Here is a 27,219-nt window from a genome sequence, read left to right on the forward strand (position 1 = left end):
TGTAATTCTGTCGTCCCCCCAGGCGTGATTTGGGTGGCTCTATGGTGGACACCTTCCCTGCCTGGGCTCTCATACCTACGCTGAACCATCCCCCGTGGGGCTGGTTCCTCCCACTCAGGCTCTGACGTCCCACTCTGGTCCTCAAGCCTCTTCCCCACCCCACAGCCATCCCCCTCACCAGTCAGGCTCTGACACCTGCTCGGGGCCACTGTGGATCCTGCTTCACCTGCCCCCTCCCCCCCCCCCGGGGAGCCTACTTTAAAAGTGAAAGGATGGGAGGAGGAAAAGCAGTTGATGTGCTTGGGTGCCTTCCTCCTCTCAGCTGTGTTTAAGACCCATCCACGCCACTGCACACAGCAGTAGCTCATTCAGGTTCATCACGGAATAGCCCCCCACAGGACGGAGCCTGCCGCCCTGTGGACGGCCGTGGAGTTGCTGCCGTTATGAACGCTGCTGCTCCGTGAGGTCTCGCATGTCTCCTGGTATTCACGTGTTATGAGTGGAATTGTGTGTCTCCTCAAAAAAAACCCATCTGTTATTGGGGTCACCCCGTGGCATAGTGGTTAAGTTTAGCACATTCCGCTTCGATGGCCCAGATTCGTGGGTTTGGATCCTGGGTGTGGACCTACACCACTCGACAGCCACACTGTGGTAGCAACTCACATATGAAGTGGAGGAAGACTGTCAACAGATGTTAGCTCAAGCCAATCTTCCTCAGCAAAGCAAAACAAAACAAACCCAAAACTCATATGTTGAAGTCCTAACCCCCAGTATCTCAGAGTGTGACTTCATTTGGAAATAAGGTCATTGGGGATGTAATTAAGGTGATGCCATGCTAGAGTAGTGTGGCCCTTAATCCACTATGGCGGGTGTCTTTATGAAAAGGAGGAATGTGGACATAGACACGCACAGAAAGAGAACCTCATATGAAGATCACAGGTAGGCTGCCGCCAGCAGGGAACTACCAGAACCAGGAGAGAGGCCTGGGAGAGATCCTGCACTGTGCTTCGGAGGAGCCTGGCCCTGCTGGCACCTTCATTGCCAATTTCTGGCGCCCAGAACTGTGAGAGAATACATTTCTGTGGTTCTGACTCCCAGTTTGTGATACTTTGTTGTGGCAGCCCCCGGGAAACCAACACAACATCCAGGAGTTTCTGTGGGGTACGCACCTCCAAGAGGACTCGCTGAGTCAGAGGGTATGGTGGGCAGAATAATGCCCCCGGAGATGCCCGTGTCCTCATCCTTGGAACCTGTAAATAGGTCAGGTTACGTGGCAACAGGGAATTAAGGCTGCAGATGGAATTAAGGTTGTTAATCAGCTGACTTCGAGGTGGGGAGAATGTCCTGGATGCCCCAGGCATGCCCACTGCAACTACAGGGTCCTTATAAGTGGACAAAGAGTCAAGAGAGCGAGCCCGAAAGGTTGCAGCGTGAGAAAGACTCTGCGTGAGGTTGGTGGCTTTGAAGATGGTGGACTGGGACCTTGAGCCAAGGAATGTGGGTGACCTCCAGAAAGTGGAAAAGGCAAGAAAATGAATTCTCCCCTCCACCTGCAGAAAGGAATGCAGCCCTGGTGACACCTCGATCTTAGCTCAGTGGGATGCATTTCAGACTTCTAACCTCCAGAACTAGAAGATAATACACTCGTGTCAAGTCACTGAGTTTGTGGTAGTTTGTTCCAGCAGCAATGGGAAAGTAATGTAGAGGGTATATTTATATATTTTTAACTTTCCTAGATAATGCCGAACTCTTTTCAAAGTACTTGTCCCAGTTTTCACTCCCACCGTTAGCGTGCGAACGTTTCCGCTGCTTCGCGCCCTTGCCAGCACCTGGTGTTGTCAGGCTTCGAATGTCGTATCGAGTCTGATGACTGCGTAAGGATAGTTCCTGGTGATTCTAATTTGCATTTCCCTAACTACAAATGAGGTTAAGCAACTTCTAGTTTATCACCAAGAAATGGTTTATCCTTCAAACCAGGATTCTGCTAAGCGTTACAGGGGCGCTGTCGGCGATGCGGGAAGACAGGTGTGAATGAGGGCCACCCCGCTTACTGGCCGTTTGAACGCCCTTTATAGTAAAGTGCCCTGTAGCGTCTTGCGTTTTGCTGTCGGGCCGTCCGTCTTCTGCACTGGTTTGTGGGTGTTCCTTGCCTGGGCTGGCGGGGAACCTGTTGGGTGAGGTGTTGCATTTGTCTTCTGCTTTGTAGTTTTGTTTAAGTTTCCTCAGGGTGTCGTCTGGACAGGAGTTTTTCGTTTAAATGTATGTGACTCTATCAGCTCTTCCTCGTGTGTAATGCTTTTCATGTCTTGCTGAAGAAACCTTGAGGGGCCAGCCCAGTGACATAGTGGTTAAGTTCCCGTGCTCCACTTTGGTGGCCCACGGTTCACGAGTTCAGATCCCAGGGCTGGTCCTACACACCACTCACCAACCCATGCTGTGGTGGCAACCCACTTTCAAAACAGAGAAAGATTGGCACAGATGTTAGCTCAAGGACAATCTTCCTCACCAAAAAAAAAAAGGAAAAAAGAAACCCTGAGATCATGAAGATGCCCGCCAAAAGTAGACTTTTGCTCTTCACATGCAAGTGTTTAATCTATGTGGGACTGCTTTCTGGGGTGGACGCCCAGTTTCTCAGCGTGTTGACTGAAATGTCCGTTCCTTGCCCACTGCCCCACTGCTTGCGTGTACGCGCACACACACTCCTGCGGGATTTTGGGGCGGTTAGTGAGTCTATGGAGCAATTTGGAGAGTTGGCGTCTTCACAACATTGTCTCCAGTCCTTGAATGTGGACCTCTCCATTCATTTATTTATATTGGCTTTAGTCTTCTTTTAGACTTTTATTACAGAGAATTTGAAACTCACAAAAGTGGGGAAAATGCTAAAATGAGCTCCCAGGTGCCCATGACCCGCTTCAGGAGTCATCGGGATCCCACCACTCCTGTTTCATCTGCTTCCCCTCAACTTTAGTTTTTGGTTGATGAATTTGATTTTATTTATTTATTTTTTGCTGGGAAAGATTTGCTCTGAGCTAACATCTGCTGCCAATCTTTCTCTTTTTTCCTCCCCAAAGCCCCAGTGCACAGCTGTATCGTTTTTAGTTCTAAGTCCTTCTGGCTCTTCTACGTGAGCTGCCGCCACAGCACGGCTGCTGACAGACGAGGGCTGTGGTTCCACGTCTGGGAAGCAATCCTGGGCCACTGAAGCAGAGCACACAGAACTGTAACCACTAGGCCATCGGGGCTGGCTCTGGTTGATGAATTTTGAAGAAAATCCCAGGTATAATATTTCACTTATAAATACTTCAGTATTCAACTCTAACAGATAAACACTTATTTTTAGCATAACCACAAAATCATTATCAACCCCAACAAAATTTAATTTAATTTCTTAATAAAACCTAACACCAATTTGTGTTCATTTTCCCACATTATCTCAAAAGTGTCTTTTAGGGGCCGGCCCCATGGCCAAGTGGTTAAGTTCATGTGCTCCGCTGTGGCAGCCCAGGGTTTCACCGGTTCGGATCTTGGGCACGGACATGGCACCGCTCATCAGGCCATGCTGAGGTGGCATCCCACATGCCACAACTAGAAGGACCTGCAACTAAAATATACAACTATGTACTGGGTGGATTGGGGGAGATAAAGCAGGAAAAAAAAGTGTCTTTTACACTTGCTTGCTTGAATCAAGATCCCACATTGTGTGTGGTTGACTTGTCTCTTAAAGCCCTTTTAATTTAAAACAGTCCCCCCCTTCCCTTTTTCCCCCATGACATCCATTTGTCAAAGAAACTGGGTCATTTGTTCCCTTTATTTTTTATTTAGATCTCCTTTTTTTGTTTTTTTTGGGTTTTTTTTTGAGGAAGATTAGCCCTGAGCTAACATCTGCTGCCAATCCTCCTCTTTTTGCTGAGGAAGACTGGCCCTGAGCTAACATCCGTGCCCATCTTCCTCTACTTTATATGTGGGACGCCTGCCACAGCATGGCTTGCCAAGCAGTGCCCTGTCCGCACCAGGGATCCGAACCTGTGAACCCTGCGCCGCCAACCTGGAACGTGCAAACTTAACCGCTGCACCACCGGGCTGGGCCCCAAAGAAGTTAATTTCTAATGCAAGTTTGCTAAGTTTTTTAAAAAGTATAAATGGAATGTTGAATTTTAGCAATGCCTTTTTCTACGTTTATTGAGTTGATCATATAACCGCCTCCTTTGGTCTGTTCACGTGGGGAATTAAAGGGATCCCTAATGCGAAATGAACCCATCTCTGTCGTGATCTGTTGTCCTGTTTGTGTGTTGCTGGATTCAGGCTGGTAATACTTCCCTTTGGACTTTTGCGTCTGTGCTCCTGGGTGAGGCTGGGCTGCCGTTTCCTTTCTCTACTTTGGTAACAAAAGTTGAGCGAGCACCACGACATAAGCCGGGGGGGGACCTCCTGGTTCCCTTCCTGGAAAAGCATGTGTGAGACTGGAATGTTTTGTACCTCAAGCGTTTCATAGGACTGAATAGCAAAGCCTCTGAACCTGGAGTTTTCTTTGTGGGAACATATTTGACTATTAATTGAATTTCTTTTATGTTTATGGGAATTTTCAAGTTTTCTATTTTTTTCTTGAAATAATTTTGGTTAGTAGTGTTTTTCCAATAATTTTTCCATTGTCTCAATTTCCAAATTTACTGCCATAAAGTTGTTCATGACATGTTTTTGTTTTTTTAATGTCTTTTGTTCTGGTATGGATTATTTGTTCCTTCTCTTTTTATTTATCGGTTTCATTAGAGATTTGTTAATTTTATAAATATTTTAAAAGTACAAACTTTTGGCTTTGAGGAGCATCTCTATCACGTTTGTTTTTGTTGCATTAATTTCTAATCTTTTTTATTTTCTTCCTTCCACCTTTTCTGGGTTTATTTTGCATTTGTTTTTGTAACTTCTTAGTTGGATGTTGAGCACATTGATTTTTAGCCTGACTTCTTTCCTAATCTCTGTTCTGTCTGCTTTACCTACATTCAGTTGGGTATATAATATCTTCATTATAAGTCAGTTCAAGATATTTTATAATTTCCATTATGATTTTTTTCTTTGACCCATAAGTTATTTAGAAGTGTATTTCTTAAGTTATTTAAGTTATTTAGAAGTGTATTTCCAAAATACACTTATATAAGTGTATACGTTATATAAAGTATACTTTATATAATAAATAATAAATAATAATATTAGTAAATAATAATTAAATAATAAAGTATAATAAAGTGTATTATACGTTATATAAGTTATTTAGAAGTGTATTTCCAAAAATAAGGTGGATTTATAGTCCTCTATTTGTTACTGATTTGGGCTGATTACTCTTGGTCAAAGAACGAGCTAAGTAGGGGGCCGGCCTGGTGGTGAGGTGGTTAAGCATGCACATTCCACTTTGGCGGCCCAGGGTTTGTCAGTTCAGATCCTGGGTGCGGACGTGGCACAACTTGGCATGCCATGCTGTGACAGGTGTCCCACATATGAAGTAGAGGAAGATGGGCACGGATGTGAGCTCAGGGCCAGTCTTCCTCAGCAAAAAGAGGAGGATTGGTGGCAGATGTTAGCTCAGGGCTAATCTTCCTCAAAAAAACAAAAACGAAGAAGCTTTGTATGATTTTAGTCGTTTGGCATTGATTGAGACCTGTGTTGGGCCCAGCACACAGGTTCGTCAGTACTCCGTGCACGCTCTGAGGGAGCGCTTGCCGTTCTGCTGCTGCTGTTCGCGTTGTGTGTGTCCACAGGGCGCGACCTGCTGATGATGCTGTGTAAATGGGTGTCATTAAGGACTTGCTTTATCTGGTTTTGCTGTCAGTTCCTGAGAGAAGTGTGTTAAAATTTCCCACTAGCATTTGTACTTCTGGCTTTCTCCTGGGTCTGTCAACTTTGCTTTTCTTATTTGGTGGCCGTGTTATTGTGCACGGCTGGGTTGAAAACTGCGCTGTCTTCCTGGTGCGCTGACCGTCTGGCCCGCCGCGACCGTCTGCACCACGCAGCCGCTGCTGCCTCGAGCGTTTCGTCTGTTTCTAGGTGACTCCGCCAGGGTTTCTGCAGCCCCCTTCTCTGGACCTTTGGCGTGGGGTGCTTCTGTGAGCTTGCGCTGCCGTGTCTCTCACAGGAGGGAGTCAGCTTCTTCTTGTTGCTGCTGTTGGTTTTTTAATCCAATTTGGTAAGATCCTGTTCTTTAGCCTGGCCATGTAATCTGTTTATTTGCTTGCCTTCACTTAGATTTTGGCCTGATAATTTCTTATTTTCTTGTTGATTCTTCAAGGTTCATGAGACAATTAAAATACAATTTTACCCAGCTTTTTGGCTGTGCCGTGGCGGCCGGCACACGGGGTTTCTGTCCGGCTTCCTGGCTGTGCCGTCGCGGCCGGCACGTGGGGTTTCGGGGCTCGTTTTCCACCTGAGGGTCAGTCCGCACCTCCGTCCACAGCCAGTTGCCGCTCATCCTTCCGCTTCCCAGCCTCTGTCTGGTTCAAACTTTCTCCTCCCGTTTGCCCTGTTCTTGCAGAGTCGTGTGTTGGAAAAGCTGAACCCTTCGCTGTCATTTTGGTGAGAATTTAAGAGGCAGCAGCGGAGGCCCCCTGTCTGGAGCTGCCGTCTTTTTAACTGGACGTTCAAATAGCATGTGGTTTAGAGTGATCGTCTTAAAGGAGCTGTGTGTGTGACGTGCCACCTCCCATCAGACTGTCGTCTGTTGAGGCCGCGAGGAGCACTGGGGCCCACAGCTCAGCGCAGACTGGGCTTGACCACCTTGTAAATGTCCCCTGAAGGCCCTGCCTTCACAGATCAGCGGGTTCACAGATGTTTTCCGGCGGGAGGAATGTTGTCGGTACAGTATTTCAAAAGAAGCTTTAAAATTCTGCCTCTGAGGACTTGAATGCACAATTGTTTGTAGCATTTAAAAAAGTTAACCACTGGCATTGATTTATTAATGATTTACCCAGGAAACGTTAGGCTTTGAAAATATTTTTCAGTGAATTGTTCTGAAGCAATCGCTAAATTAAGCAATGAAACAAGCTCGTCTACCGTTGTAGCATCTCGTGCATAATATCAACATTCTGCACCTAAGTTCTACACAGGCAAGCGGGAACATTCCCAAAATGATAACCACAATGTAACGAATATTTTGAAATTCCTTAAGAATTGTTTTTGAACTGTGGCTGTGTGGTGTGTTACAGAGAGAACATTAACAGGCTGGAACACGCACACGTCTTAAAGTTGCACACACCTGTGTAACCGTCACCCAAAACAAGCTACCGAGCGTCCCCCGCCCCCACTGTCCCCACAGCCCTTCCCCTCGGCTCCACTGCCTGCCTCTAACCTGGAAACCACCAGCGCGTCTGGTTTCTACCCCCGTCCATTAGTTTCGCTTGCTCTTGGTCTTGGTATGTCGTCTTCTGCGTCTGGCTTCCTTCATTTGACATAGTGTTTCTGAGATCATCCATGTTGTTGTGTGAACCAGATGTGGTTCTTTCTTACTGCTGAGTGTTACTCTATTGTATGAATGCACCGGAATTTGTTATCCAGTCTCATACCCATGGACGTTTGGGTTGGTCCCAGTTTGGGGCTGTTACGAATAAGATTGCTGTAAACATTCCTGTGCAAGTTTTTTTGTGGCTGTGTTTTTGTTTCACTTGGGTAAATACCTAGAAACAGGATTTCTGGGTCATATGGTGAGTATATGTTTATAACATTTAGTGTTGTGATTTAGTATTTAGTCTTTTTTATTTTAGGCATTCTAATAAGTGTGTGGTAGTATCTCATTGTGGCTTCAGTTGCCATTTCCCTCATGACTAATGAGGTTGCACAAAGTTTCATGAGCTTACTGGCCATTTGTATATCTTCTTTTGCCGTGTCTGTTTTAAAATTCTTGCCCCTTTTCAATTAGGGTTTGGGCTTTATGTTGTTGATATTTAGGAGCTCTTTGTATATTGTGGATACAAGACCTTTGTCAGATATGTGTGTGCTGCAAATATTTTTTCCAGGTCTATGGCTTATCCATTTTCTTAATGTCTTTTTATAAGAAAAATTGTTAATTTTTGTGAAATCCAATTTTCTAGGTTTTAAAAAAAATCTGTGATCTTGTTCATCTATGTTTTGTAATAATTTTTTTGTAGCTAATTTCTGCCCTCAAGATGGAAGAAGATGCTAGCCTATTCCCTGAAGGGGAGCTTTTGGACGGCGTCCCACTCGTGGAAGGTGGTAATAAAGGTCTTCTCATGAACAGCACACGTTTCAGCAGCGAGGACGACAAACAGCGTGCCTCCCAGACACCCCTGACGCCCTTTTTCAGAGAGACTACATCGTTGAAACACGTATTTTCTCTCAAAGAGGGAGCTTATGATATTCTGTCTTTAACTGAAAGAATAATAAATTATGGCACAGAATTTTGAAGGTGGCAGACCAGTTTTCTAGTTTCCAATGTCTCGATTGAGAAATCTGATGCCATTTTTATCCCAATCCTTTGAATGTGACCTATTTTTGTTTTCTTTTCCTGGAAGCTCTTAGATTAAAAAAAAAAATCTCTGATGATATGAAATTTTTCTAAGCTCTGCCTTGATTTGGGCTGGTGCTGGGCGCCAGGCAGGACAATTCGATCTGCAAGCCAATTTCCTCGGCTCTCAGCCCACCACCCCGGCTGCTGTTTCAGCGCTGTCGTCTGGTAGATTAGATGCCATTTGCTCACAAACTTCCCATCGTCTAAAATCGTGCAGCCTCCCCTCGTCCACCGCCTTCCCTCTCCTCTTCTCCTTGTGACTGTGGATTGGTGCCTTTTAGAGCCCCTTTTCAGTCATTTCTACTGAGATTTAATAAAAGAGTGGGAGAAACCCAATAGTTCAATTTGCCGTGTTTTGCTGGAAGTCTGCAGGGATTCTCTAAGACAATAATTAGCAAACTTTTCTTGTCAGGGATCCCCTTTACATTCTTAAAATTTATTTAAGACCAAAAGAGCTTTTGTTTATGAAGGTTGTATCTTTCAATGTTTACTGTATTAAAAGTTAAAGCTGTGAGGTTGGCCAGGTGGCGCAGTGGTTAAGTTCTCACGTTCCACTTCGGTGGCCCGGGGTTCACTGTTTTGGATCCCGGGTGTGGACATGGCATCGCTTGGCACGCCATGCTGTGGTAGGCGACCCACGTATAAAGTAGAGGAAGACAGGCATGGATATTAGCTCAGGGCCAGTCTTCCTCAGCAAAAAAGAGGAGGATTGGTAGCAGATGTTAGCTCAGGGCTAATCTTCTTCAGGAAAAAAAAATTAAAGCTGAAAATTTATATTTATTTACTCACTTAAAATAGCAATGATGACCCTGTTATATGGAGCAGACAGAGTCTGGTTTAATGGAGACACCTGGATTCTCACATCGGCATCTAGTTAGTCTGTTGTGATATCACATGTCATGTGGCCTCTGGAAAATTCCACTGTACACTTATGAAACAAGAGCGAAAAAGACAAATAATGTTTTAGTATTGTTACAAAAATGGTTCTGCCTTTGCAGACGCCCTGAAAGAGTTTTAGGGAACGCCCTAGGGTGCCCTGGACCACACTTTGAGAACCACTGCTCCGAGATGCCGTCACCACGGCTGCGCATCAAGTCTGAGGTGTAGAGATTTGTCCTCGAACTTTAGACTTGAACGTCTAGGTCTGCTTTCTCTGTGTTTAATTCTTGCCTCCATTTCTAGAAAAAGACAAACTAGAGGATGCAGAGTTTGAGGTGGAACCTCTTCCTCTGGAGGCTGAGGGCCGAGCCAACTTGGGATGCCACAGGTAATGCACCTGGGCAGCGGCTTGCCTCCACGGAAGGTGGAGGTGGCACGGGGGTAGGTCACGGGGAGGCCATCGCCGCACCACGGCAGCTGGTGTCCTTTCTTCATCAAGTCCACAGAAAGAGCGGATCGCTGATGCTGAGGGGAGGAAGAAGAAAGCCACCGTCCAAGAGAGAATGGAGGCACTGTACCTGCGGAAGAACTTGAGCCACCTGGATAAGCTGCACGAGGAGAAGGATCTTTTCATTCAGAAAACGAGGTGAGCAGTGGTCAAGGTGAGGAGGGCCCAGGTGAAGGGTGCGGAGGTGAGGGGTGCGGAGGTGAGGGGTGCGGAGGTGAGGGGTGCGGAGGTGAAGGGTGCGGAGGTGAAGGATGCGGAGGTGAGGGGTATGGAGGTGAAGGGTGCGGAGGTGAGGGGTATGGAGGTGAAAGGTGTGGAGGTGAAGGGTGCGGAGGTGAAAGGTGTGGAGGTGAAGGGTGCGGAGGTGAGGGGTGCGGAGGTGAGGGGTATGGAGGTGAAAGGTGTGGAGGTGAAGGGTGCGGAGGTGAAGGGTGCGGAGGTGAGGGGGGCCAAGTGAAGGACGCAGAGGTGAGTGGTGGTTGAGGTGAGTGGTGGTTGAGGTGAGGGGTGGTTGAGGTGAGGGGTGGTTGAGGCGAGGAGTAGTTGAGGTGAGGGGTGGTTGAGGTGAGAGGCGCAGAGGTGGGTGTGGTTGAGGTGAGGGATGGTTGAGGCGAGGAGTAGTTGAGGTGAGGGGTGGTTGAGGTGAGGGGTGGTTGAGGTGAGGGGCGGTTGAGGTGAGGGGTGGTTGAGGCGAGGAGTAGTTGAGGTGAGGGGTGGTTGAGGTGAGAGGCGCAGAGGTGGGTGTGGTTGAGGTGAAGGATGGTTGAGGTGAGGGGCAGTTGAGGTGAGGTGTGGTTGAGGTGAAGGATGGTTGAGGTGAGGGGCAGTTGAGGTGAGGTGTGGTTGAGGTGAAGGATGGTTGAGGTGAGGGGCAGTTGAGGTGAGGTGTGGTTGAGGTGAGGGGCAGTTGAGGTGAGGGCTGGTTGAGGTGAGGGCTGGTTGAGGTGAGAGGCGCAGAGGTGGGTGTGGTTGAGGTGAAGGATGGTTGAGGTGAGGGGCAGTTGAGGTGAGGGGCCCCAAGGTGAGGGTTGGTTGAGTTGAGGGGTGTTTGAGGTGAGGGATGCAGAAGTGAGGGGTGGTTGAGGTGAGGGGCCCCGAGGTGAGGGTTGGTTGAGTTGAGGGGTGTTTGAGGTGAGGGATGCAGAGGTGAGGGGTGGTTGAGGTGAGGGGCCCCGAGGTGAGGGTTGGTTGAGGTGAGGGACCCCGAGGTGAAGGGTGGTTGAGGTGAGAGGCTGGTTGAGGTGAGGGGTGGTCGAGGGGAGCAGTGGCCGAGCTGGAGACACAGGCGAGCTGGCCCGTTGCCGCACCCCACTTCACTGCTGCCCGTTCCCATCACCTCTTTCTCGGCGTGAGTGTGGATGATGATTTTGCTGAGCGATTTGAAAGCCAGTTGCAGACCTTGTGCTCCTTCCCCCTGAACACATCGGCGTGTCCTGAAGGAATAAAGTTTGCCCACAGCCTCAGCCCCGGGATTCCGCCTGAGAAGGCTCAGAGTGTCCCCCTCGTGTGGCCATGGAGCAGCTCCGCGCCGCAGTGTCCTGCCGAGCCCGCGTCCTGAGCCCAGTCTTGCCCAGGCCCACACGCTGAGTGTGTGGTCCTGTCTGGTCTGCATGCTCTAGAACGCTGATGAGCGGCTGCGGCCGGGTGCCCTTTGTGCAGCCGTCCCATGCCTGCCACCCCTCTTGCGGGGCCCTGCATGTGCCTGAGCTCAGCGTTTGTGCTGGTTCGTGTTGACTCCCCTTTGCTCTGAGGGCACACAGGTGGCCCCCTGGCAGGGTTTTCAGAAGACAGATGGACAAGGCCCTGCTCCCGCGCTGATTGTGTTAGAGGAACCCCTGGAAAAGATGAGGGACCGCGACCCCTGGCCTGAGTGAGGGGGAGCTGGAGGGAGATGACCCCAGCGTCTGTGAGGGGGCCTGGGCCTCGCCCCCCGGTCCCACCCCCTTCCTGAGGCCAGGGAGAGTTGGGGCACCCTGGGAGAGGGAGGCAGAGGGACTGGATTTCAGGGGCCGTTTGTCCAGATTCTGGCCTCAACTTTCAGAGAGGAGCTGCGTGCTTGCCGCCAGAGGATGGATCTCATCACCAAACAGCAGGAGAGCATGGCGGCCAAGGTGGCTGCCGAGAGAGAGGCCAAGAACACGTAGGTGGTCTGCATTGGTCACCAGGCGGGGCGGAGTCAGACTGTGCGTGAGGCGGGCGACCATGGGGCAGGCTGGTGCCCGGCAGATGGGCGTCTGTTCACCAGATCCTGCCATGTGAGAGCACTGGCTGCATTCAGGCGGGCGAGGGAGCAGCTGCCAGGGAAGGCCTCCTCAAGGAGGTGACCTCCAGGCTGGGAACCGGGTGACAAAAACAAGCTAACATGTGGCAATGGGGAGGGAGCATTCTGGGCAGTGAGCATGTCTGTGTGAAGCCCCGGGAGCTGCCCACAGGAAAGGGCTGGTGCCAAGGGGACAGTGTGGGAGGAGGGGCGCATTGGGGTTAGGGGAGGAAGCATTGGGACTGTCTTTGCCTTGAGCGACCAGCAAGCGATGCAGGTGGCAAGACAAGGGGACAGGGCCAGGCGGGAGGAGAGCACATGCTTGCAGATCCACTTTCTCCGCACAGCCAGGTCCTCTGGTCAGTGTCCCTCTAGGCCGTTCTCACGGAGACAGCCCTGACCACTCCTGCCCTTAGAGGCAAGGTCTTGGGGGACATACACCTCTCTGTCCTGCCTGTCCCACCCCCACCCCAGCCACTACCATTTGTCCCAAGGTCCCCACGACAGGAGTGTGTATCGGAACCTAACGGCGTGGGGACTGGGTACGGTCCCGAGAGCCACACGTCCAGGAGTGAAGCGGGAGGTGAAGTAAGAGAATCCAGAGTGGGCTCAGATCCCAGAGGGGCTCTCAGGGGCTTATTGGCCGCCCCACTCCTCCTAGTCATTCGAGAGTGCGCTGGGTCCTTCCTGGGCCGAAACCTGGACTGGCCTGCTGCTCCAAGGGGCTGGCAACCAGCGGAGTCTGCTCCCTGGTCCTTGAAGGAAGATGAGAGGCCAGAGCAGAGCTGGGGGCTGAGGGGCGGGCTCTCTGGTGGCAGCGGTGCGTGCACGTCCACTCCCTCTGATCAGTGAGAATGGTGCACGAGAAGCCCTTCTGGACGCATGTTCCTGCCTTCCCTGTTGGCCTCTTGAGACAGATTTCTCTCTTGAAAATGAGGAGGCAGGTGGAGGCATCACCGAGCCTCAGGGGAGACCTGGGCAGAGGCCGCACGGGGCTCTTGGTGAGGCTGAGGCCCTGACGGGTGTTGCCGCTTTTCCTCCCGTCTCTGTGGTACTGCAGTGCAGCTGTGGGCCGCCTCCAGGCAGCGTCCAGACGCCTGTGCATGGAGCTGGAGAGCGAGAGAGCCCAGCAGCAGAAAACCCAGGCCACGCTGAAGGAGAGCGAGTGAGTGGGGGCAGGCGGGGCAGCGTGGCGAGGGGGTCCCGTCCGTCAGGCGTGCTCAGCCTCAGCAGCTCACTGGTTAATCCCGGGTCTGAAGATGAAGAATGAAACCTTGGACTTAACTCTCAAGCTGAAATTGAAAGGGAGCTCGCTAAATGAAGTCGTTGAGAGGCCGGGAGTCCACATTTTGGGGTGGCTGTGACCTTCTTAGAGTTTGTGAGCTCGGGACGCGTGAGATCAGCTTCGTTTCCCATTTGCTGCCCTTCGAGTTTCCGTAGAACAACCAGAACCATTTTAAAAAAATGCCTCACAACTTTTCTAGAAGCATCTCCCAGAAAGGAGACTCCCGCGTTGTTTTAAATGTTTTACTGGTCAGAGTTTGGGTTATAAACATCAGAATTGCCTCTAGCTAGTTTAAGCAAAAAAGGGCTTTAGTAAGGGGTGTAGGCAGCTCCCAGAGGGGCTGACAGAACCAGAGAAATGACTCCGGGCTGATCCCAGCAACAACTCCCAAACGCATAGCCCACCAGGACCCCCGGGGACCTGGTGCCCTGGCCAGAGGACCGGGGAGCTTGTGGCCAGGCTGCCTCATGCCCCGCTGCCCCGCACCGAGCCCTGGCCAGTCTTCCCTTACCCCCTGGCGCTGGCCGCACACGTCCAGGAAACGTGCTTCTGAGCCTTCCAGCCCAGCCACACAGGAAGGCACGAAGGGCTGGCCACGGCAGCCGGGGTCGCCGAGGGCCACCCCTCTGCCACGAGCGCCTCTCTCACAGTGGCCAGCAACACCCTGCCCCCAGCTCGGCCGGCTGGTAGGGCTGGAATCAGCCTCAACTCATTCCTCTTGTGACTTAGGCGCAGTCCGGCCGTCTCCCCGCCGTCCTTCGGGCTCAATCGTGAGGAACCCGCCATAAACCGATGGGGGGGCAGGGAGAAAGGCGCAGATGAGGACGGCAGCTCTGTCCTGAGCAAGGAGGACTGAGGGTGTTTGCGGTCCTCGTTCTGACAGCTGGCCTGGAGGCGGGACTCCCCCGCCAGCACCAGAGCTGGCACACCCCGGCTGGGCTGCTTCCTCGGGTTGCTGTGCTCATCCCCTAACTTGCTTTTTTATTGAGGTCACAATAGTTTATAATGTTGTGCAACTTCGGTTGTACATTCTTATTTGTCAGACACCATATAAATGTGGCCCTCCACCCCTGTGCCCACCTCCCAGCCCTCTTCCCCTGGTAACCAGTCAACTGTTCTCTTTGTCCGTGTGTGTGTTTATCTTCCACACATGAGTGAAACCGTGCAGTGTTTGTCTTTCTCAGTCTGGCTTATTTCGCTTAACATAATACCCTCAAGGTCCATCCGTGTTGTTGCGAATGGGGCAATGTTGTCTTTTTTGTGGCTGAGTAGTATTCCATTGTGTATATATACCCCATCTTTAGTCATTCATCAGTCAATGGGCACTTGGATTGTTTCCATGTCTTGGCTAATGTTAATGATACTGCGATGAACATAGGGGTGCACGTGTTACTTTGGATTGTTGATTTCAAGTTGTTTGGATAGATACCCAGTAGTGGGATAGCTGGGTCACGTGGTATTTCTATTTTTAATCTTTTGAGGACTCTCCATACTGTTTCCCATAGTGGCTGCCCCAGTTTGCACTCGCACCAGCAGTGTATGAGGGTCCCCACTTCTCTACACCCTCTCCAACATTCGTTGTTTTTTGTTTTGGTGAATGTCCACTAACTTTTTCAAAAAACTTTTTAATTTTGAAATAATCAACCTCACAGGAAATTTGCAAAAATGGCACAAAGAACCCCCATGTCCCCTTGACCCCAGTGACATCCTTTACAGATGAGTGTCCCACCTGAGGGGTTGCCTGGGGTTGTCCCAGCTCCAATCGGGGACCCCTCAGTGCTCCACGACACTCACAGCCTTGACATTTTTGAAGATTAGGGACCAGCAAAGGTCCCTGACGTCGCTTTGTGTGATGTTTCTGTGCGACTGTTGGCTCGAATGTGCCAGGTGACGCAGGTCCTCCCGAGGACGCGTGGCGGTGCTGGGTCCTGTTTTGGGGGTGCTCAGATTGCTTGGCTGGCATGGTGTCTGCAGTTTCTTCAAGGCGGAGTTATACTTTTCCTCGGGAAATTAACATGTAGATACTTCGAGATTGGAAAATCCAAAGCTCATCCCCTTCCAGGCGCTGGTTTTCCTTTGTGGATGTTTCTTGCCTGAATCAGTTGTTTGATGATGGTTGTGAAGTGCGATCTCCTGATTCATCATTCCTTCTAGACACATGAGTTAGCTTTCTCCTGTAGAGAACAACCTGCTCCCCTCCACGTTTATTTACTGTCAGGGCAGGCTCTTCGGTTTCTCCTTTATTCAAGGGGCTATAATCCATTCCACCATTATTTATTTGGATGTTCCAGTCACCCCAGATTTGGCCAGTGGGGCCTGTTTCGGCTGCCTCCTGTGTCCTTCAGCATGTCCCTGTCGTCCTTTTAGCACTTTCTGGCACAACGACGTGCTCCCAGCCCCCTATTCATTCTGGCCCCAGCCCCGGACCCAACCAGTGTCCGAGAAGCCCTGGTTCCTTCCAGTGAAGCACGGAATTTAGGAACCTAGAGCTGGGTGCTGGCTGCACCCATGGCTGCCAGGGCGATGCGGCAACCAGGCCCTCGCAGTCGGCAGAGCTAGGAAATACGTGCGCGCCTCTGTCTGTAGTGAAACCATGAGTTCACGTCTGGAATTCCAATTCCAACAAACCGAGCTTCATCCATCCTCCCCATCTGTGTCTGCTCCTCCCTTCTCTGACAGCGAGAAACTTGCCTCATGTTGACCTCGGCGTTCTCACTGATTTCTCCATCCCTACCTGTGGCCAGTCTGCTGACCCCATCCAGCTGCCGCCTGCTCGAACACTCGTCTCCCGCGACCCTGACCCAGCAGCCTGCCTGCCTGCCCTCCTCACACGGGCCTGGCTGCTGCCAGAGGGTCCATTCACTTTCTTTATAGGCAACGTGAAAATGCATCCCGACCCTCACTCCTAAATCTCCTCAGTCAGCAGTCTCCACCCTGAGGCAACCACGGAGGTGTTCTCTGTCCCTTTGTATTCAATGTATTGTGTGCAGAACCTCACAGTGTGGACTCTGCTGTGCCTGGGCTCTCTGCTTGGCACAATGAGTCTGGATGCTGCCATGTCCTTGTGTATCAGGAGTCTGAATGCAGCCATGTCCTTGTGTGTCAGGAGTCTGGATGCAGCCGTGTCCTGTGTGTGTGTCAGGAGTCTGGATGCAGCCGTGTCCTTGTGTGTGTCGGGAGTCTGGATGCAGCTGTGTCCTGTGTGTGTGTCGGGAGTCTGGATGCAGCCGTGTCCTGTGTCAGGAGTTGAGCCCAGAGAGCATACAGTCATGGTCGGGGTGGGCGTGGTTTTCTCTGACCTGAGACTCTGTGCAGCTTCCCAACCAGCCACGGCACCTAAGGACTTACGCCCCCAGCGGGGCTGCCGTGTGCAGTGGGACCAGCTCAAGACCCTTCTAAATTGCATTCGTTTTCAATCACTGCAGTAATAAATCCACAGGAGTTAGTGGCTTGACACAGCACCCCTTTGTTGTTTCACATTCTGGAGGTGGCATGCCTGACACAGGTCACAGGGCTCAAATCCAGGTGTCAGCAGGGCTGCCTTCTTTCTGGTGGCTCTAAGGAAAAATCCGCTTCCTGCCTTTTCTAGCATGTTGACACCATCTGCATTCCTTGGTTTCTGGCCCCTTCCTCCATCTTCAAAGCCAGCAATGTCATCACTCTGACCTGCTTCCATTATCATCCTTCTGCCTGGCCACACTAGTTATTCAGAGGAAGTGGGACTTCAGTGGGATCTCCATCTTTTTCAGGACTAGGGACCTCATAATCGGCCCTGCCAGAAATCCCTGTGCCCATCCATGCCAAGACTCCCCTGCTCACTTTGGTACCAGCCCACCTCCCATCCATCCAAGGCCGCCTCTCGGCTTCTGTCTCCCAGGGCTGCACCTTCCAGTGCAGCAGGGAGCCCTTTTCAAAGGCAGCGTCTGCACCTGTCCCTGGCATGTCTCAGAGTGCCGCGGCAGTCCCCCCGCCAGGGGAGCAGGTGCAGGTGAGCACCTGTGGACACTTGGGAGTGTAGGACAGGTTTGATCAGGCTGGGCTGGTGTGATAGGTGGCGGGGGCCGGCGGTGCTGCTAGTGGAGGGAGCCTCAATCTCCGCTGCCTGCGGGCCCGGAGGGCTCCTCAGAGGAGGAGCTGACCCACTGTGGCATTGTCAAAACTTGGTGCCCGGGCCTTCCCAAATCCCTGGTGGACGCCCCACGGAGGGCGCAGCCCAGGCCTCCAAAGTACTTCTAACTGACACACAAAGTACTTCTTGTTTGCAAGGAACACCATGTGGCACCTTGAGATCCGGGAGGGGCAGCTTGAGGACGTCCGCAGGGCTGCCCAAGAAGAGGCGGCAGCTGTCAGGAGGCACCTCCAGGTGCAGGCAGCCGAGCAGCTCCGCAAGGAGAAGGAGACCCTGAGGACAGTGGAGAGGAGCCGGCTGCTGAGGGTCAGGTGGGCTGGGCCTGCAGGCCGCTGGCCACTTCCTCTGCTCTGCCCTCCTCACTGCGCCGCGCCCCCCAGCCCGGTGGTCTGTCATCCCAGCAGAGCTTGCTCCCCACCCCGCCACCGCCCAGCGTGAGAGCCCCACGCCCTCCCCACGCCCCAGTGGAGCCCCTGAGGGCAGCCTGCCCCTCTCTCTGGCCTTCCACCCGCTGTTCTTCCCGGACACCCTCTGCCCAGCTTGGGCTGCTCTCTTGCAGCCCGTCCTCCGTGAGGCTCAGTACATTGCCCAGGGCAGGCCCTGTCAGGGGTCTCGGCTCAGCTAGGCTCCTGGGCAGGGCAGGGCGGGCGCCCCCAGATGTGTCACAGGCCATTGGAACCACACTCCCCCCGCTGAAGGGGCACCTCCTCTTCTGGCCGCTGCACACGTGTCCTCCCCCTGCTCCCAATCCCCATCTAGTCCAACCCCCTGCAGAATTTCCTGCTGCTTCTCTGGAATCTCAGTCCCTGGACACACGCAGGGCCCTTCTGCCATCCCTGCTCACCTGCTGGTCCTCGTCCTGCCCGAGTGCCGGCTCTGCCCAAGGTCCCCTCCCCACCCGCAGTGCCCGTGCCGGGAATGGGTGCTGAGCAGAGGAGCACGGCTCTTCGGGACGCCTGTGTGTGGGTGGGCGGGGTGCCTGAAAGCAGATGCTCCTTGTTCTGTCCCCACGGCCCCGCAGGAAGTCCGCGTACCTCCAGAAGGAGCACGGGCTCAGGCACCAGAAGCTCGTGGAGGACGCCCAGAAGAACCACAGGGTCGCTGTGAAGTTCCTCAAGGCCTCCCTGGGAAGGTAGCGTGTTCTCTGCCACAATCTTTCTTCCTGTCGGACCCTGGAGGAAAAATGGAAGAATGTGGGTCATTTGCCTGTGTTTTGAAATTCTCTAGTTTTATTATTAAATCGTCACCTTATCATCAAAAAAGAATAAATCTACATTTTTAGTTTGGAGCTGGTTCCCTGCTCATTTTCAGAGAAGACCGGCCACGGGTGCGATGAACCTCCAGTCTAGAGAAACCTGGTTCAGACTTTCCTCGTCGTAATTTCTGTGCTGCCACAACACTTTCTCGTTTACCTTTAATATTGTCACATTTACTTATTTCACTGGTGGCCGTGACCAATGCCCAAGGCTCCTTCCACTCTGTAATTGCACACCAGCGTGGCCGCAGTACCTCCCGACTGAAAAGGAACCTTCCTCCAGGATCCGCGAGCGAGAGAGGAAGGAGGAGCTGGAGTCCCGCGAGCAGATGCAGAGGCGCATGGATGCTGTGCTGGCCCTGAAGAACAGCATCACCGCGAACCGGGTAGGCGTCCCGACTCCCACCTCCACCCTCCACCCTCGACCCTCGACCCTCGATCCTCGACCCTCGACCGCCCATCCTCCACCCTCCACCCTCCACCCTCGACCCTCGACCCTCCACCCTCGACCCTCGACCGCCCATCCTCCACCCTCCACCCTCGACCCTCCACCCTCGACCCTCCACCCTCCACCCTCAACCCTTGATCCTCGACCGCCCATCCTCCACCCTCCACCCTCGACCCTCCATCCTCGACCCTCCACCCTCGACCCTCCATCCTCGACCCTCCACCCTCGACCCTCCAGCATCCACCCTCCGGCCTCCGCCCTCTGCCCTTCGCCCTCTGCCCTCAGCCCTTCGTCCTCGACCCTCCGTCCTCCGTCCTCGACCCTCCGTCCTCTGCCCTCCGTCCTCCGCCCTCCATCCTCCACACTCCGTCCTCGACCTTCCGTCCTCTGCGCTCCGTCCTCGGCCCTCCGTCCTCGGCCCTCCGTCCTCAGCCCTCCGTCCTCCGTCCTCTGCGCTCCGTCCTCGGCCCTCCGTCCTCCATCCTTGACCCTCCGTCCTCGACCCTCCGTCCTCTGCGCTCCGTCCTCGGCCCTCCGTCCTCCATCCTTGACCCTCCGTCCTCGACCCTCCGTCCTCGGCCCTCCGTCCTCTGCGCTCCGTCCTCGGCCCTCCGTCCTCCATCCTTGACCCTCCGTCCTCGGCCCTCCGTCCTCCGTCCTCGACCCTCCGTCCTCCGTCCTTGGCCCTCCGTCCTCTGTGCTCCGTCCTCGGCCCTCCATCCTCCATCCTCGGCCCTCCGTCCTCCACCCTCCGTCCTCCGTCCTCGACCCTCCGTCCTCTGTGCTCCGTCCTCGGCCCTCCGTCCTCCATCCTCGGCCCTCCGTCCTCCACCCTCCGTCCTCCGTCCTCGACCCTCCGTCCTCTGCGCTCCGTCCTCGGCCCTCCGTCCTCCATCCTCGGCCCTCCGTCCTCCACCCTCCGTCCTCCGTCCTCGACCCTCCGTCCTCTGCGCTCCGTCCTCGGCCCTCCGTCCTCCATCCTCGGCCCTCCGTCCTCCACCCTCCGTCCTCCGTCCTTGACCCTCCGTCCTCTGCACTCCGTCCTCAGCCCTCCGTCCTCCGTCCTCTGCGCTCCGTCCTCGGCCCTCCGTCCTCCGTCCTTGACCCTCCGTCCTCCACCCTCCGTCCTCCGTCCTCTGCGCTCCGTCCTCGGCCCTCCGTCCTCAGCCCTCTGTCCTCCATCCTCTGCGCTCCGTCCTCGGCCCTCCGTCCTCCATCCTTGACCCTCCGTCCTCTGCGCTCCATCCTCCGTCCTCGGCCCTCTGTCCTCCGCCCTCCATACTTGACCCTCCATCCTCATCCACATGCCTGCCCTGCCCCACCGTCCTGCGCCCCTGCTCCTTGGGAAGTGAGCCCCATATCCTCAGACTCTCCACTCAGGGCCCCCTGGGAATTGACTGAGCTTCTACGGCAGATTTCCTGCCTGTGGGTCTGTGCTGGCACCAGCCAGGCACCAGATTCTGGAAGGAAGAGAGCAGTCCAGCCCCGTCCTCATGGGGCCTAGTCTTGTGAGAAAGCTTTGATGAGGCTCCAGGGGGACCAGGGCTCGGTGAGGCCATGTGCTGGGGTCCAAGGCCTTCCTGGAGGAAGTGACATCCTGGGCCTGAGGCCTGAGAATGTGGCAGTTAGACCAGGAAAGCAAAGAGGGGAAGAGGGAACAGTGTCTGTAAAGGCTCAGAGGCTAGAGAGAGCATGCCTCTTGGAGGAAAGCCCACCATGGTCAGGAGACAGGAGGGAGCAGAAGGAATCAGGCTAGTCCAGCTGAGCTGAGCTGCAGAGATGCCAGGAGTCTCTAAGGGTGGGTTTCGAGGGGGGAGGGCAGCAGCGGGGGTCGGGGGCGGGTGAGTGGCAGTGATCTCTGCAAACATCTGCTCAGGCTTCTCCACTAGGATTGAAAGATACCCATCCAACAGAGAGCTCCAGTGTGTGTGTGTGTATGCATGTGCGTGTGTGTATACACGCCTGTGCAGGTGTGCACACCCATGCTAGCACTGTAACTTCAGTGTCTCTATTCCCAAGGAGACACTCCGGAAATTTCAAGTGCGGGGCCAGGCCAGGGCAGAGCTGGCTGAGCAGAAAGCCCAGGCCGAGAAGGGGGCGATTCTGGCCCAAGGTGGGGATGCTTTTAAGCACCTTTTCCATCAACGCCGGCGCCAGGAGCTGGAGGCCCAGAAACGGTGAGGGCATGAGGGCGAGGGGGCGTCCCAGGGAGGTGCCTGCCTGGGAGGTGGGCGGTGCATCCGTCACAACTAGCAAAGCTGCTTCTCTCCTTGGGCCTCCCTCACCCAGGAGGGGCCTGCGATGTGCAGGAATGGGGGCTCCAGCCCTCCCGGCACACCCTGCTGTCTAGGCCCTGGCAGGCGAGGACTCTCCTGGGCCTCAGAGCACAGCCCCTTCCCTGTGCCCCTGGCAAGGCCCCCAGGTTCCTGGCCTGGTCTTCACGACACTGCTCCCTGTCTCTGGGCTCTGCAGTTACCCCAGGGCCACCTCCCCCATCTGGCTCCTCCCCAACGTGGGGCTTCACTTTCTGGTCTCCCCTACACCTGCGCTCAGTGCTACCTTCTCAGTGCACCCGGCACCCCAGTCATTCACCCTGAGCCCCCCTCAGCCCTGCAAGGTCCCTGTACGCAGCTCCCCAGACTGCACCCACCCTGAGAAATGAGGGTCCTCACTGGGCCTCCTGCCCCCGGCGCCCCGCAGGACTGGGCTCCCTGACAGCCAAACGTCAGGTTTCAGCCCCTGCCCGGCTCTCCCGCCTCACCTGTCTGCTTTTCCAGCCTTGCACGTGATGTTCTGGTCATTTCCATGTTCTCTTGGTGCCTTTTTCTGAGGCAGCCCTCATCCCGGAGGGCTCGTCCCTTCCCCACTCCCAGCCCAGATCCCCATTTGTGGTCACTGTTAGGATCTGCCCAGGTGCAGCCTCCTGGCCCTCTCGCTGGGGACAGCATCTCTCATCTGGGAGTTGCAGTGCCCTGAATGTCACCACAGGGTTTGGCATCACCCCGCCCTGATGGGGGCTCCTGGGGCAGCTCTGCCCACCTCCCAGTCCTTTAGTCTGCTCCAGTCCCTTAGCCAGCCTGCAGGTAGGAGGCACCAGTAAGGAGCAGCTTGAATGAATGAATGCATGCATGAATGGCCTCAAGCCCCGATGCTGCCCTTGGCTTGACCTCAGTGGGGGCACCGCCAGCTGCCAGCCTGGAAACCAGAGCAGGGGGCAGCTTGAGGGTCAAGGCTCATTGTGGAGACTGCACCGGGCTGGGCCGGAGGTTCAAGTGCTGGGTCTCCACCTGGCGACCCTCCTGGCTTCCCCTGCTGGTCACACGGGAGCCTGGGGCTCACTCCAGGACCAGCTTGCTCCAGCCCCGAGCCCGTCCAGCTGGAGAAGAGCCAAGGGCCAAGCTCCCGCCCAGTACACATCTCTCCTGGGTCCCGTGGGCAGCGAGCCGCTCACTCGCAGCCGGGGCGGTGTTTTCCCGTAGTGCCTTTGAGGAGGAGCAGAAGCTCAGAAAGCAGGAGATTGTGCATCGCATTTTGAAAGAAGAGGCTGAGGAGGAAGACAGGAGGAAGAAACGGCACCCCCCAACCAAGCCCGAGGGCCGGCGGACTGTGAGGGACAAGACGTGGAGCTACATCTCCGACTTCTGCGAAGGGAAGAGCGCAGCTGTGACCCCCTGCCGCCCGCTGGTACGCCAGATGCCCCCAGTCCACAGTCTTGCCCTCCCGAGGGGCACACAGAGGACCCCAAGGCCTGGCCAGGTCAGGGCCTTGCTGCAAATCATGCATGAACCTCTGCAACTAAAGTCAAAACCGAGAGACCGCCCACCCCGCCGCAGGCCGACCCGTCTTCCCTGCTCTCCGTGTCCCCTCCGAGAGGCCCGGTCAAGGGCACTCAGCCTCCGGGTTTGCGCGGCCTCATGCCTCATCAGGCGGCCAGTGGCGACGCCCCGAAGGTTCCCTCTAAGGGACACAGGGTAGCCTCACAGCTCCTCTCTGCAGAGGCGGGGCGCAGGTCACCCGGCATCCACCTGGGAGCCATCCTCTCCCTGGTGATGGCTCAGGTGCAAGGGGCCAAGCCGCGGGAGCCATGCCCTGGGGACACCCACAGCCTTGGGTCCCTTCAAGGTTGGCTCAGGCCACCTTACCTGTCCCCAGGAAACAGCCAGGCTGAGACTAGGGGTCACTCACGGGTGGGGGGAGTTGTGCACCATTCTCGCCCACATGTGTGTCATCCCCTTGGTGCGAATGCTCTCAAGCACCCGCCGATGCACAGCTTTCCTCTGACCCTTCATTCATGCATTCACTCAGTCATCCCTTTGTACTGAGGGTCGGCTCTGTGCCGGTCGCCCATGTGGGTAACTGTCTACCTGTCCCTGAGGGTGTGAGGTAGGGACATCAGGACCCCTCCTGAGCCCCATGTAGCTCCTCTGCTTCTGCCCTCGTGCGCCCTAAAACCTGAAGGTCAAGGTCACTGACTCCCACTAACTCAAAGCCCCTCGACTTCTTCGTGTTTGGCCCCTGTGGGGTCTTCACTCTGCTCCGCAGTTCATTTTGGGTCTTTCCTGTTTCCCAGGCCCACCGCGCCTGCCCTCTGCCCCTCGTCCACCCCTCGTCCACCCCTCCATGAGCTCTTCATACCTGCCCTTCCTCCCCTCATCCTCTCTCTTGCGGCCTCTGATCCATGGCCCACCTGAGTTGGTCACCCCGTGTCTCTGCTTCGACACCGGCTGTTTCCCTGGGAGCCTTTCTCACAGTCGCAGCAACGTCACCCCCATCTATGTCCTTATTTCTTGTCTGGTGTCCCCTGGAGGGAGGACCCGTCTGGCTGGCTCCCCGCGGTATCCCCACTCCTGGCACAGACCCAGCGCTCTGGCCGGAGGAGCTGACCAATGAGGCCCCGGCCCAGAAGCAGGCGTCCTCCGGGATCGACCACAGAGCGCTTTTCCAGGCGGTGGCTTATATCAGGGAAGGTTAGAAATGAGGAGCAGCTAAGGGTCAGGGAAGAGCGTTCTGGCACATCCATAAGTTAGAGCATTTTGTAGACTCTTGAGGACACTGGAGAAAAATATTTAATGGTGTGTAAAGATACTTGTTATACTTTAAATGGAAAAAGTTACCAAACAAGTATGTGCTCTAGTCTCCAAGAAAAGAAAAAAAGAACCGAAGAACAGTGCCGGGTTGTCGACAGCCATGTGCCCGGGAGTTCCAAGGATCCTTATTTTCCTCTTGCTGGGTGTATTTTCCCTATTTTCTGGAATTAGCTGTTCTCTTCCTCTTCCTGACTGCAGGAAAATGACACTTTTGCACACCCCAAAACCCCTTGGTTAGTGGAAGCCATCTCCAGTGACTCCGTCCAGGTGGACCCTGGGAACGTCAACTGGGAGGATGAAACACTGGCTGAGCCAGAAATCTCCGGACTGTGGAATGAAGACTATAAGCCATACCAGGTAACTGCTTTGTGCCTTTGGATCCCTTGCGGTTGGCCCTGGGCTGTGTCTCCAGCTCCCGCGCATCCTCCCTGTCCTGGCGACCTGCTGACCTGCTCGGGGCCTGGCTCACGGCTGCTGCTCCGTGGCTTCCCCAGCTGTGGCTACAGCCTGCAGCCTTCTGCACCTGCCACACTTGCCACTGCCCGGCCGCCTCCCTCCTCCAAACTTCAGGCCCTTCTCCCTTCGCAGAGCCGCCGCGAGAACCAGTGTGCGAACCACGATCCCAGATCCCCCGTCATCCCTGCGCCACCACCCGGGCCTCGGTGCTCGGCCACACACAGAGGGACACAGCCGAGGGGCTCCCGGGTTGGGGGAACAACTCCTAATTGCTCTGCTTACTGTCAGGGAAACATTTCTACAAAAAGGCATGAGTCCAGACTTTCTCTGGCAGCCTTTTTCAAGAAGCATGCGCTGCCCAGAGCCTGGTCGTCCCGATTCTGGACGAGCAGACAGCTCCGTGAGTCGAGGAGTTAGTGAGCACCTCTGCACCGGCAGGAGAGCTGCCGCGGCTGCGGCTCTGTCTGTGCACGGGCCAGCCATGGCCAGGCCGCCCCCGGGAGGGCATCCCCCTCCCTGCCTGAGGACAGATTGGCTCCCGTTGCTATAAGGACAAAGTCATTTGGTTCTGCTGTTTCTGAGGAAGGCTGGCTGACCAGGCCCTCAAACCAGAGTGGGGCAGGACGGAGCCCGTCGCTCCCGACTCAGGACCCATCGCCCTCACTGCTCCACTTGGCCCCGGTCACTTACGCATGGGGAGGGGGGGTGGCGCCTTGACAACAGGTCATCAGGCTGGCCTCCCACCTGGGAGAACCCTCCTGGCGTAGAGCCGAGGCCCCAAATAGACTCAGAACTTTCAGGAAGGAAAACTTCAGGACTGTCTTCGGTCTTAATGTTGGTCAACGGACACCTTTATTTGTGCCACTTGAGAAATATTGCTTCCTGTACAACTTTTAGGAAACTTTTCTCTTGACCTTATTTAAAATGTAGAAAATTCCCCGTCTACCATGATTTCCCAGAAATCTGCCAGGATCCCGGACATTTCCACTCTTCTTCTCGTGTTGTCTTTCTCTGAAGTAAGGACCACCCGCCTTGCTCATGTCAGGCTTTCTAAGTGACCCGCTAGATGCCGCACATTTCCCTTGGCACTGGCCACTCTGGGCTCTGTGCTGTTAGCTTCTGTCACTCACAGACTGCCCCTGGCAACCTCAAGCAGAGAGCGTCTCACACAGCCTGGGCATGCTCTCGAGCTGGGCCACTGTCCCTGTGAAACCCCAGGTGCCCAAAGAGGATGTGGACCGGAAGCCTGTGGGCGGGACAAAGATGGACAAGGACATCCTGGCCCGCACCATGGAGCAGCTGCGCGGTACGGTGATCCACAAGCAGGTGGTATCTGGGCGTGAGTTCAAAGGGCGGCCCTTCAACAGCAAACCCAAGCTCATCCACTTCAAGGTGAGCCCACCGCGGGTTCCCCCAGGTCACAGAGCGGGAGGGACACAGCAGCCCCAGGAGGGTGCTGTCCTGGGGCGACAACAAGCCCCGGGCCTCCTGGGAAAGGTACATGTTGGGGTACTCACTGGCCAGGCCCATCCTGATGGGCAGGTTCCAACCCACGTGTGGTGACCCCAGGGAGTCCAGCCCCAAAGGAGCCATTTCAGGGGGTGCCAAGTGGGGTCGAGTGAGTGAGGAGTGGGTGTTCATCCATCATGTTTGCCAGACTCTGCAGGAGAGAAGAGGCTGCGCCCCTGGGACACCACACCAGCCCTGATCCATCAGATGGGGGCCGGTGCCTGTGCTCTTGGAGCCTTCCCCTCCAATCCGACCGCTGGTCTCCAGGGTGGCAAGGGCTCCTACGAGGCAGGCGCTCCTGCCCTGCTCTCCATCTGCCCCATGGAGGGCAAACTTGGGAACTGTTCCCGCCCTCCTAGGATGCTCGTGAGCTCGTCACTGTTAGAGACCGTCCTCTCCACGTCAACCCCCCGCCCTCTTCTGCACATGGCACCTAGCGTGCACAGCTGCAGCTTCCCTGCGTCGCACTCTGAAGCGGCCGCCAGAAAGCTTTGAGTAATAACTCTCTGATTTTTCTAGGACTTTGATATTGGCAAAGTATACAAAAAAAAGATCACACTGATCAATGCCACCTACACAATTAACTACTGCAAGCTGGTAGGCGTGTCAGAGCAGCTCAAAGACTTCATCCACGTCGAGTAAGAGGACGCTGGGCTCGGGCAGGGACGGTGCCCGTGACGGGGGGTTTCGGGTCCTGCATGCTCAGAAGTGTGGCCAGGCCTTTACGCTTGAACAACACTGTCTGCATGGAACTTCCTGAGGGTTTGTCCAGGCGGCTCCTCTCTTCTGGGCCGAAGTTGTCCAGCCCAGGGCTCCCTGATACGCGGCCTGGGGGCCCACGTGGTCCTTCTTTGTCACTGTGCTTTGATGTGGGCGCTCTGGGTGAGATTTCCC

At 54.6% G+C, this 27,219-nt stretch overlaps 1 protein-coding gene across 27 annotated transcripts in view; it reads left to right on the plus strand.

Annotated features, from left to right (window-relative positions):
- CFAP74 (cilia and flagella associated protein 74) overlaps positions 1-27,219 on the plus strand; it is a 72,713-nt gene that overhangs the window by 1,773 nt on the left and 43,721 nt on the right. For 5 of the 27 annotated variants that reach the window (XM_070611100.1, XM_070611109.1, XM_070611101.1 and 2 more), the window contains exons 2-14: positions 8,130-8,211; positions 9,692-9,776; positions 9,888-10,034; positions 11,938-12,036; positions 13,217-13,321; positions 17,708-17,881; positions 18,592-18,702; positions 19,109-19,211; positions 21,293-21,450; positions 22,753-22,957; positions 24,559-24,717; positions 26,035-26,208; positions 26,845-26,963. In XM_070611100.1, the coding sequence (XP_070467201.1) occupies positions 8,148-8,211; positions 9,692-9,776; positions 9,888-10,034; positions 11,938-12,036; positions 13,217-13,321; positions 17,708-17,881; positions 18,592-18,702; positions 19,109-19,211; positions 21,293-21,450; positions 22,753-22,957; positions 24,559-24,717; positions 26,035-26,208; positions 26,845-26,963 (1,703 nt within the window). In that variant the 5' untranslated portion in view covers positions 8,130-8,147. Of the gene's footprint in view, positions 1-3,071; positions 3,278-6,630; positions 6,842-7,277; positions 7,398-7,573; positions 7,686-8,129; positions 8,215-9,691; positions 9,777-9,887; positions 10,035-11,937; positions 12,037-13,216; positions 13,322-17,707; positions 17,882-18,591; positions 18,703-19,065; positions 19,212-21,292; positions 21,451-22,752; positions 22,958-24,558; positions 24,718-26,034; positions 26,209-26,844; positions 26,964-27,219 lie in introns of those variants that run through there. The other 22 variants (XM_070611102.1, XM_070611111.1, XM_070611112.1 and 19 more) reach the window with 15 other exon arrangements.

This window comes from Equus przewalskii, chromosome 2 (genome assembly GCF_037783145.1).
Source record: "Equus przewalskii isolate Varuska chromosome 2, EquPr2, whole genome shotgun sequence".
In the NCBI taxonomy this organism is placed as follows: domain Eukaryota; kingdom Metazoa; phylum Chordata; class Mammalia; order Perissodactyla; family Equidae; genus Equus; species Equus przewalskii.